Raw genomic sequence first — 12,297 nt, 5'->3', positions numbered from 1 at the left:
TTATCAAATCCATTCGTCCCACAAACTATCTATTCATGTCCGCAGACACTCCCAGAACAACAGCTTCAACATATACAGTAGTACATGTATGTGCAAACCAGTATGTTAGTCCCTCATTCATCCATCTAACTTATGGTTCATCAGACATTTATCAATAGCCACAATACAACATCAGGGGCTTTTAAGTCATCTAACCACCACTCTTTTCCTCCTTCCCTCATCACTGTTTTCTTTATGTCTTTACTTATGTAATTGATGTACTTGAATCAGTGCTTCTGTTATGACCTTTAGGTGGCTATTTCTCTTCATCAGGTACATAGAGGAAGAGAAATAAATGTCACATTTATTTATTTATTCCCAACCTTCTTTCGTCCAGACAGGAAAAGCTGTTGAATTTGATAATTTCTCCAAAAGAGAAATAGGGATTGGTGAGTTTTTCCAAAGGCTGACTATGTCTTTTAAAAGTTCTTGCACACATAGATTGTAAAAGACTGACTTTGAGCATTTTAGGTCATGGCAGAGTTATTAAAAGTCATAGAAGGTCTTCTCCAAACAGATAATGAAAATATGATATGATTCTATTCTTAGCATTCCTCACTAAAACCACACTAACACACTAATGAGCTAACTTGTAGCTTGCTGTGTCCCATGACTTCAATGAAAAGTGTTGACAATTCCAAAAAGCTATTTTACGCAAACAGGCCAAGCATAAAAACTTTATTAAACTGAAAAGAGCATGGGGGAAGAAAAATAAGCAGCACTAGCTGAAAATGTCAAGGTATACTTTTTAAGTTTTAAATATAGCTGAAGATTTGCCATACATGACATTTAGACTGTCCTCGATCTTCACTATGCAGCCATTTGTCCTTACTGCTGTCAGACTCTCTTCAATCCATTATCTGTGTGTGTGCGTGTGTGGGTGTGTTTCTGACAGTCACTGAGTCATTAGTAGCCGATTAGCCCTCTGACCCGCTGCTACACTGTCTGTGTGTGTGTGTGTGTGTGTGTGTGTGTGTGTGTGTGTGTGTGTGTGTGTGTGTGTGTGTGTGTGTGTGTGTGTGTGCGTCGATCAAGAGCGTGTGCGTGTGTGTGTGTCTGTGTGCCTGAACAGATGTATTTGTATATATATATATATATATATATATATATATATATATATATATAAAAACAGAAACTGCATGTTCAATGAATAACAACACATGACTTTACATACTGTATGATGTTCCATAGGAATGCGTCTATTCAAATTATGTTGGCCGGCACTTCCTCTCTGTACCTGCACCCAAATGCAAAGCTTGACGCGTGCACTCTTCGCCTCTCCAAAGGCCAATTCCAACTCAATCAGTTTTACTGGGGAAGGTCCAGGGCAATTATAATTTTTATCCAGTCTGAACCTGCCAAGTCCATAACTCGTACAAGTCCAGACAATACAAGAAACCTTGACAAATTACTGAATGTTTTTTCAGCAGTACTCAGTGTGAACTGACATCTCTGTAATGTTACAATGTGTTGAGTAGTTGGCAGATGTCAGATTGTCATAACACATGCAGGCTAATAGTTAAAATCGACTTCTGCTCCCGTCTTTCAGTTTTCTTTGAATTGCTATGCATGTACTGTTCTGTATGCTTGCAGCACTTGTACCAAAAACTAAACAAGTCTACAAATGGCCACTTCGCTAGGACCTAAACCATCAACAGCTTAAAGGTTCAGGTTCAGCAACTTCTTTTGTCATACTAAAAGGCCTTGTTGTCTTTTCAAGCCACAGTATCTAAATCCCCTCTCAGTGTTCACACATTACATCCCCTCTGGCCAAGGGTTAAAGTTTGTTGAACCAAGGTTTTACATAGCATCCATGCCTGCCTGACCAAAGCTTTGCATATGATCACTGCTGCCAGAAACCTGACCTACAGATATTCCACCACTGGGGACCACATGATGTACACCATTGTTGCGCAATCTCAACTTAACCAAAGCTTCAGATCTCATGAGAACCATGGACTCTTGATGTTTGTCAACCAATCAATCAATCAACACCTTTAAATATTACAAGTCTGTAAAACATCTGTATGCCGACCAGCTGAGCAGTTGAAAGTACAATTTTGTTTTTAATCTGCACAATCAATATTTTTTCTTTAGCAGCACATAAAGCATTTTGGTAAGGAGCCTGTCCATGTGATGCTCCCCATGGCTGCAGCATTCAGAAAGCCAACTTGTTCAGCCAAACCACAAACAACTGGTTCACATTCACTGACTCGGCCACCAGTCCAAGGGGGGAAAAAATGAAGTAATAAATAAAATAACCGCTATCTCATTTCTTTCATTTTGTGAAAAGGCGCAGATCTACTCATGTGTATGTGTAATTATTTCCCTCTCCGGCTCTGCGTTGTCATTGGGGACCAAGGCTGTCGAGTCGCTGCCAAAGCGCCTTTCACTGTCTGAACATAGTCAGTGTTATGCAACGGCTAATTACTTCCACTCGGCCCCAACAAAACCATGGAGAGGGAGATAGAAAGAGAGGGTAGGGGAAAAGAGGAGGATGAAATAAAATAGACGGAGGAGAGATGGCCAGAGAGGGGGACGAGTAAGAGGAAAGTCAGAGGGGAAGAAAGAGGGAGAGAGAAAGGAGGACAGAGAAAGTAAAGGACAGAAAGAAAGGGAGACAGAGGGGGAAGGAGAGTCAAATACTCCTCATCTTCTTTCTCTCCCTGCGTCTCTCCTGCAGTGTTTTGGTAAAGAAAAAAATGTACATCAAACCATAATGACCTCTTCACCATGCTGTACAACAGTTTCAGAAAATCATGCAGCAGCGGCCGAATATGGTCCAAAGAGAGAGAAAGAGAGAAATGTGGAAGACGAGTGTTGTCAAAGCCAGACAGGGCCCGCAGCCCTTTTCCTCTCCAACAATTTTTGGAGATGATGTCATTATTCATAAAAAAAATAGAAAAAGAAAAATGTGTCTGTGCCTCCGGCTCAACTAGAGCAAATGTAGGGGAAGGTGGGAGTGGAAGGAGGGAAGTCAGGGAAAGGGAGAGATGTAGAGATGAATACATAGACGCATAAAAAGGAGAGGAACAGGAGAGTTGGACCAGGACAAAAATAACTAATGGAAAGGAAAGAAATATGACATAAATGGAGAGGGGGAAACTACCTCAATTCATACTTTTACACCTCAATTTACTCTCATTTTTGGGTGAATAAAATCTCTTTGATATGAGCAAAATTTTGAATGAAAGCAGCATCTCAAAATATAGAATGAAAGCAGCATCCTGGCAATCAAAGATGCACCATGTAAGGAATAATAACTAGATATTGAATAGTGAGCTTTAGAGGTGCTGGTATGCAGACTTTTGTTTTCATTTGACAGAGCCAGGCTTGCTGTTTACCCCCTGCTTCCAGTCTTTGTGCGAAGCTAAGCTAAGCTAAGCTAAGCTAACTGGCTACTGGCTGTAGCCTTATATGAACAAATATGAGAGTGGAATTAAATTCTCATCTAAATGTCTGCAAATATGCAGATTTCCCAAAGTGTCGCATTTTTATCACGTTTCTATGGCTTTTCCTTCCCTGTCCAATAAAGAGAATTTTTTTTTTTTTTTCGAGTTTTTGGAGAAAAATTTTAGGCACCAACACCACCTACACATGATCAATGGCAAAATCACTTCACACCATTGTATGCATTGCCCTAGGCACAGTAATTACAAGGTATGACTGACCTAGCTCTAGCAAGCTGGACAGGACAAGGGATTACTGTGCTAATTAAACCTCACAAAATAATACTTAAATTCTTAATTACTCATCTTTTTCAACTTTTCCATATGAAACAATACGAAATACAGATTTAATGTTGTATTGTAGGTTTTGTATTTACATTTTCTCAGGAAGAAGACAGACTGTAGTTACTGTACTCTGGCTTTGCACTACCTATACATCTGTTTATGGTAACACAAAGACAGAGTTCAATTTTTGGGGTCATAGGTGAAGTAATTCGTCATGGTTTTTAACACAAATTATCAAAATTACTTAGAGAATACATATTTATTAAGCATAGACCCGCTGTTCTATATAAAACACATTTGGCTGGTCAGTCAAAGACTTTGAAGCTATTTTTTCTCAATTTCATTGTTAGTGTAGTTACTGGGGTTGGCTTTGTAGGGCAGCATAGCTTTTCTATAGAGAGAGTCATTCCAACCACAGCTCTGATTTTATGCCACAGCAATGCCCCAAGGGTCTGTATCATAGAGATTCTCCCAACGCTTTCCCTCAATTCTTCCAAGGATCAGTTGCTTTAAATTACTCTGTTGTCTGCTTGATCGACGTATACTTTTACAGCAGATATCTGAACATCATTCTATAACTCAATGGATCGAAACCACTGTTGAATGTACACCTATGAAGGCCTTCAGCTTTTTTTGTTGGACAAGCTGATTCAGGAATTTCACAACCAACGAGGTGACAGCATCCCGTAACTATTACATGAAAGCGACCAAAGAAGGGTGAAAAGCTCAGTCTTTGTTTTATTGTACCCAGAAGTATACAAATCCACTTCAAAACCAGATATATCTGCTGCCGGACACAGATATATCAGTATTTGACAAAAGAAGCTAGGCAGCTTTTTTATATTTTTTAAAGTTTTGTAGCACTGATTTATGCTTAATGTATGACTGAATCCAGAAAGCTGGAATATTCTTCCTCGTTGAGCTCATTACTTGCTTGTAGACGTTTTTTTTATTACCAAATGCTGAAAAGGCATCACTTCCTGTGTGGGATAAAGGTTTCCTACCACTAATTCTGGCCGACCACAGGGGCTTGTATGGGTAAAACCAAGGAAATCGCAAGCATCGCTGGTAATTTCATCCCAAACATATCAAGCGAGGAGAGGAAAAGAAAGAGGCAGACAGAGAAAAGGAGTGACTTCAAGATGACAGATGACAAAAAAAGATGAACAAACTGCAGTCAGAGACTGACAGAGCTCAGTCACACGCCCCTCTTCTCCTTTCTCTCCCTATCTATCCATCATCACTCCATTTCAGCATCACAGTATATCACAGCGTCATTTTATCACATCAGATAATATACAAGCCCCTCCATTCATCCACCTATCCTTATCTATCTTTGCCATTGCTCTTTCTCTCCCAATCTGCTCATCTGTCTCTCTGCCTTCAATCTGTTGATTCCATACTGTTTGTGTGTGTCACATATGTGTGTCTACTGAGACATTAACCTATTGGACAATGTAAACACTAAGGGCAACACACGTATTCTTTCAAATCTTAGAACCATGGAGATGATCCATCATAAAGTCTTTAAATCTATATTAGGTATTACCTTTGCCCTCATTAAGAGTCTGAGGAACTCTTTCACTCTTTGTTGAACTGCACATGTTGCGATTTGTCACTTTTTTCATCTTTCTATTATGGAAACTCAATTTCTCTTCCCAGGTAAAACTGCTGATGCAAGCCTTTTCACTTACTAGTCAAAGATTGATTTCAGGTTCTCTGGTTTCCTCATAAAGTATGCAATTTCATTTGGCAACACTAGATTTGATTTACGTTTTTGTTTGTTTTATTTGAAGTGTTTATTTTATGTTATTGGAGCTGACTGGCTTCTGTTTTGTTTTTTTCAATTGCAGTTGGAGTTGCCAGTCAGCACGGAAAAACTGTTTTCAGTTTTTACAGCACGATCACCAACCCGCTCTTTTTTTTCAACCGTTATGACCCTCAAAAATCAAGTACGCATTTAAAAAAAAATCGTATTTAAAATGGACTGACTCAATGAATGTATTTATTGGAGTTTTAACTTTCGGTGACACACTGACTCCACTAAGGTTCTTCAGTTGACTGGGAGAAAGGAAGACAAACAGCACAAAATGCCTCCAATAACATGAAACACTGAAGGCGAAGCCTTAAACTCCAGTAGAGAGTAGAAACAAGAGACGCCTTAACTCTGACAAGTGGAAAACATTTACCACAGCATTCAACTTCATGTTCAGCAGTTTTTTGGCTGTTTCATATGCATCAAAAATGTTTTGTTTTTTTCCGTATACTTGTCTTTTGTCTGTGAGAGCGAGCTCGCTCTGCATCTGGTTTTCTTGAGGCAGGCACAAAAAAAAAATGGTCATGGATACAGAACATTTGACCAAATCTCACATGACTGGATAATTTGTCTGTCTTCCAAAGAGAATTCATGGTTGTGTGTGTGTGTGTGTGTGTGTGTGTGTGTGTGTGTGTGTGTGTGTGCGCGTGTGTGTGTGGCCTCCCAGTATGACATGTCTGTCTAACAGGCATTACCAGGCAGTCTGAGCATTTTCATTAGTTCCTAGAATGCCAAACAAACCACATGGGTATGTGAAGCAGCTGCAGTAGTACTAGAGAGCCACAACAACCTACTGGGGCAAGAGAGAGAGAGAGCGAATATAAGTGGGTCGAAGTGCATGCCTGTACACATCTGCCTACCAGCTTCTGTGTGTGTGTGTGTGTGTGTGTGTGTGTGTGTGTGTGTGTGTGTGTGTGTGTGTGTGTGTTTCATTGCCTGCACATGCATCCAAACCAGCTCCCCAAAGTGTGTGTGTGTTTGTGTACGAATTAGTTAGAGGGCAGGAAGCTGAGGGTCTCAGTTTGTGTCCTTTTCTGCATGTAGATGTGTGTGTGTGCATGTATTCCATTGACAAATATGCAAAGCTAACAAGTGTAATTACATGGTTCCCACACTTTTTATTGCAATCCAATGCCAAATTTTTCCTCAACATTTCCAAAACGTTCATGAATGTACGACAGCTGTGTAACTTAAAACACTTTTACTCCTGGTATGTCAGCGTGCTCATTTTGTTGCATTTTTTAGAAAAATACTGAAGTAAATGGAATTTTCAAGGTTGTATCAACTTTGTACCACAATCACTGACATTTTGGCAATTTTCCAAAACAACCATTAGTCATCAACAAAAGTTCAAATCTCTTTCAAGATCTTTGTGACCGTGGAAACTGCCAGTGTGTTTAGATGGTGGCATAATGTCAATGCCAGAGGCTGAACTGGTATTAAATCACTATTAAACAGTTAATACGCTTAAATTCTTAATTTACTTGATATCAATCTCTTGCATGAGTTAATGGCTGTTGGTGTGTGCATGTGGTATGTGTTCGGTGTGTATCCTACCTGACCACAGGCTCTGGTATGGCCTCAAGGCTGGCAGGGACCTGTACCCCCTTCTCCCATTCTTGTCTCCATGGGTCAGAGAGCACGTAGAAGTCGTCCGGGCCGAGCTGAGCCGAATCCGGCAGCTTCATGGCCGTGATGAAGTCGGTACGAAATACCTGCACAGAGAGCAAGGCAGGGGAGAGAAAGGAAGAAAAGTTTGGTTAAATGTCAAGAACAGTGAAGATATAAACATGCTAGGAAGGGAGGTGATGCTTACTGTTAACTGTTGGCCTGATTAAAAAGAGGAACCATAAACAACTTTCATACTCTTTTTGTGGCTCATTATTTATGAAGATGTTTTGTTTTTAATGTTTCATTTTAGCCTGCATATTGGCGAGCTGGCTAATTGGAGTCTTGAAACAGTATTGCCTGTTTTCTTTCAGCAATAAACATATTTTAATTGTCTGTCCCCATGCGTCAGGTTTAAATTATTTTGATATGAGCATCATCAAAGGTATGGCCATGTGTAAATTTTTTTTCCACAATTCTTAACGACACAAAATTGTGTATTGAAATCCACACTGTCTTAATACAGTCGTACAAACCATATCAACATCAGCTTCTGGTAAAGGACAATGCTTGTAATTTAAACAGGAAGCTCGATCCATTAAAGTGACTCCTGTCTGTCATACAATGCATTCAGTGCAGCGGCTCAGGCCCACGTGAGAACTCTTAAGGCGGACAGCTGCAGTAGTGCTGGTTTTCCCACAACCGATATTAATTTTCATAATCGAATGTCAGATTTTTTTTGCAATTCGATTATATAATCAAGTTTAGAATATTGGTTAACAACCCTAATGCGGATGTAGGACGGTCCTATAAAAACAAACAAGGTGTGTGTGATGCAGTGTTTTGAAGACCTGAGGGAGTGGGTATATTCAAGCAGACACAATCATTCTCACACATAATGTGAACACACAAACCTACACAGACACAACACGCACATACAGTCTCTCTCTCTCTCTCTCTCTCTCTCTCTCTCTCTCTCTCTCTCTTTCTGCTCTAACAGGGACCTGAAGCAATGATATAATCAGTCATATAGTCAAGGACATCAGCCAAGAACACACACGCATAAACACAAACCCACACAGGAAAACAAGCAACACACACACACACACACACACACACACACACAAGCAGCGCAAAATCAACCCTATGACATCACTATATTTTATCATTACTTTCTAAGCCTCCTTATCCCTGCTTTATTAGCTCTTCTCCTCCCTCGCTCCCCCCTCGTCTCTCCATTAACCTCTCCATTTCTCCTCCCTCCATCCCATTGCTCCTCCTTCTCTCACTCTCTCTAATGTGGATTGTTTTAGCCTGCTTTATTTTGATCTAAGAGACACAAAGTAGACTCTAAATTCTACAAAAGAGAGCCAAGGAGAGACTGACAGAGATGGTTTCTCAAATTAAATTACCACCAAGTAACAATATACAGTTTTCACAATATAAAATTACCATGCCTATTTTCCTGAAACTGACAATAGTTTTTCTAAATTAGGTGCAGGTGGAAAAACAATAAATATGCAGTAGTAAAAAAAGTTTGTATAAAAAATTCAGTCTCTCTCATGAAGTAGCAGACTTATGACCAGAAGGTTGCTGGTTCAATCCCTGATTGAACAAATTACAGTTCATCCTAAAGGTGTATGAAATGACAATTCATCCCATAATTGACAAGACATTTCACCCAAAACCAAAAATGTCAACCTCATGTTGGCACAAGAAAAAAAAGTCAGGGATCACCAAAGTTATTAGGATTCATCTACTGGGAGTCACAAATGTCTGCATAATGTGGATGGACAGGATGGATTGGATATACCAACCAGACCCACCAACACCGGCACTGCCGTCTCTAAAGCCACACTGCTACCATGCCTTCATCTGAAGCATTCGATGACAACTTGATTCATTTGGGTCAGATTTCAAAAAGGTTTAAGATTTGATAACCAGCTGTATTTTCGACACTTCAAAAGTTTGCAAAGTATTCGTGCGTGAGTTGAAAAGAAATCCTGTTCCTGTGCAATATAGAGGAAAGGAAACAGAATCAGAGATATAAAAAGAATGTGTTAACAAGGAGGGGGCAGCAAGAGAAGCAGTAATATGCTCTACATTTGCCTTGACTCTCAGAGGAGCTGATCTTTCAGACTGGACTGCTGGAAAGAAATGACTGTTGAGGGGAGGAGAGGAGAGGAGAGGAGAGGAGAGGACAGGAGAGGAGAGGAGAGAGAGAGAGAATGATACTGATGTAGGAGGACAGGGGGAGATGAGGAAGAGGAGAATGATGTTTAACTAAGTGAAGAGAGAGGATGGAGGTCAAGATCAGGAGAAAGGAGAAAGAGAAGACAAATCACCAAGTATGAGAGGAATGAAAAAAGGGAGAAAAGGGAGTGATATTAATGTAAATGGAAAGAGAGATGAAAGACAAGGACAGACGAGGATGAGACTGCTGTTGGTGTGGGTGTGTGTGTGTGTGTGTGTGTGTGTGTGTGTGTGTGTGTGTGTGTGTGTGTGTGTGTGTGTCACAGACCAGTATATGAAAAGGCCATATGTAAAAGGAAGCATCCTTGCTTCTGCTGCTTGGCTACCTCGACTGTCTGCCAGCACAAATAAATAATGCAATGGAGCAAGGGGCTGCGCGTGTCTGTGTACAACTGCAAGTGTGCGTTTAACAGCCTGTGTGTGTGTGTGTGTGTGTGTGTATGTGTGTGTGTGTGTGTGTGGTTTTGCAACTGCATGTTTTTATGTGCATGAATAAGTGTGTCCGTAAGTCTTTAAAAATGTGTGTGTGTGTGTGTGTGTGTGTGTGTGTGTGTGTGTGTGTGTGTGAGAGAGAGAGAGCCAAGGCCATGATGAATCTTGCCTTCCCCTTCAGCAATACGAGAGGAGGACAGACAGAGACTGAGGGTGATCCACTCCTCCTCAATCTTTCTCTTTTTTCTGTCTCTTTCTCCCCTTCCTCCTACATTCTCTCGCTTTTTCTTCATAGTCCTCGTCAGTGGGGAGAAGAGCCAAAGAAAGGGGAAAGAAGAGAGAAGGAGAAGAGAAAGGGGGGACAGAGAGGTGAGGGGCAGACATGAGGAGAGAAGTTGACAACTTGGGAGAGAATGAAAGAAAAAAGGAGGACAGGAGAGAGAAGAAGGGAGGATAAAAAGGAAAGGAAAGAAAGGAGAAGTAAAAAAATTGGGAGACAAAAAGCAAAGGATGAAGAAATAAGGAAAGGATATTAGATAGAAAAAAGAAGGAGAAGAAAGGAAGAACGAGGGAGGAGAAGAGGAGAAAAGAAGGGAGGAAAAAGGAGGACATGAGAAGCAAAGAGAAAAGGGAGAGAAGAGAAGATACAGGTGAAAAAAGGAAAAGAGAAAAAATAAGGAGACTAGCAGCAAAGAGAGAAGAAAAGAAGAGAGATGAAAGGAGATAAGCAGTTAGGAGAGGAAAGAATAAGGTAGAAAAAATAAGGAGAGGAAAGGAGAGAGAAGGGTTTAAGAGGAAAAAATGAAGGAGGGAAAAGGAGGAGAAGAAGAAAAAAATATAAAAAAATAAAAAGGAGAGGCGAGAAGAAGGGAGAGTAGAAGGGAGGAAAAGGGAAAAGAGCAGCGGAGAGATGAAGCGAGCAGAAGGAAAAGGAGAAAAGAAGGAGAGGATCTCAGTATATCAGTTTTATTACTGTGTGTTTGTACAGGAATGACTGCAGCTAATTAATGTCTAGGAAACACTATTACAAGCTCCTGCAGTTTTATGTTCTGCCTTGTTTCTCTGTCTCTCCGGCTCATCTCCAGCCTGCTCTTTCTCTCATCCACCGCCCGCCCTCTTCGTTCTTTCTACTCTTTTAGTGACAGACAGTTGGGAGTCACCCAGCCCTCAGTGATGGATGACAGGCAGACAGATGGAAAAGTAGCGTTATAAAAAAAGATGAGACGACCAGGTAGACAGGCAGAAAGTCAGGGAGGTAGAGGGCAGAAGAGCAGTTGCCAAACTGTCAAGCAAATTTTACGCAAAATATAAAATGCAAATGAGGTGCATTTCCCTCAGCTTTCAGAGGCAAAAAACACATCAGGTAGAAAAAATGGAAAAACAGAGTCCTTCAAGAGCTGATTAGATTTGAGTAACTTGTTTGTCTTCTACAGAGTCAGTTAATGTCAGTTGTATTTCATGCGAAGACAAAAGAAATGCATTTGGCTGTATTATAACGGAGCAACTAATGAAGAGTTATATTCGGGAGTGACAGTATAAATGTCTGGCTGGTTTCGGTGGACAGAGACTGTTGTGCAATAAAGCCTGAAGCAGCCATGGAAACTCTGTCAGTAATCACTCAAAAAGTCCATTTTCTTTTTCCATTTATCACATGATTTATTTGTTGCTGGAGAGATTTTCCACATCGATTAACTTTAATATCTTTTCGGAGGACATGTGATTGAATTTCGCCATTTCCACTCAGCTTTCCAAATTTGATAAATCATAATTTGTAAATGAAAACATTGAGTGCATGCCCAACTCCAACAGAAGAGAGAATAATACAGTAAATTTCCAGCAGAAAATCCCCTTTAGCATGCAATTAATTCATGTCATCGCCATCATCCACTGTATTTAGCCGCATGCATCCTTTTCAGTGCATTGCTCATCGTGTTTGTTTCCATATTTTTTTCCTCCTGCAACAAAGTGAACACACCTAATTATTTGAAAAAAAGCTGTGGCGAGATTAGCTGAAAGGCAATTGTTTAATTTACTCTATCTGCAATTATCGACACACCAGAGACATTGTCCACATCTGCCGCTCTCTTCTGTGCAGCTTCCGTATGTAAGCTAGACATTCAGTTTAGGAATCCTTGAATAATAACTTTCTCTCCAAACCATAATTCAGCAACAATAAACTTATTTAGTGTCTGTCTGTAGAGAGCCTGCGCTGCCTCATTTCCCCCAAATGTGACAGGCTGTCATGCTGAAAACGCTGCATGCATTTGCATTTCAATAACTCAAGTTTAAATTTTTTTTGTTCCGTCATATGTTTGGCTTGCTCACAAGCTTTCCAATCATGCAGTGCAGAATGATCGATGACCTCTAAATGAAACTCAACAGATGAGACTCAGCTGCTCAGATAAGGCGGCGTAG

General features: G+C 40.4%; 1 protein-coding gene across 1 annotated transcript in view; it reads right to left on the bottom strand.

Annotated features, from left to right (window-relative positions):
* jade2 (jade family PHD finger 2) overlaps window positions 1-12,297 on the bottom strand; it is a 170,742-nt gene that overhangs the window by 109,266 nt on the left and 49,179 nt on the right. The window contains exon 4 of the mRNA XM_051400617.1: window positions 7,147-7,304. Within this exon, the coding sequence (XP_051256577.1) occupies window positions 7,147-7,304 (158 nt within the window). The remainder of the gene's footprint in view (window positions 1-7,146; window positions 7,305-12,297) is intronic.

Source organism: Dicentrarchus labrax, unplaced genomic scaffold (assembly GCF_905237075.1).
Source record: "Dicentrarchus labrax unplaced genomic scaffold, dlabrax2021, whole genome shotgun sequence".
NCBI classification, from domain to species: Eukaryota; Metazoa; Chordata; class Actinopteri; family Moronidae; genus Dicentrarchus; species Dicentrarchus labrax.
The sequence above is the reverse complement of the archived record's forward strand: the minus strand, read 5'-3'. Positions and strand labels throughout refer to the sequence as shown.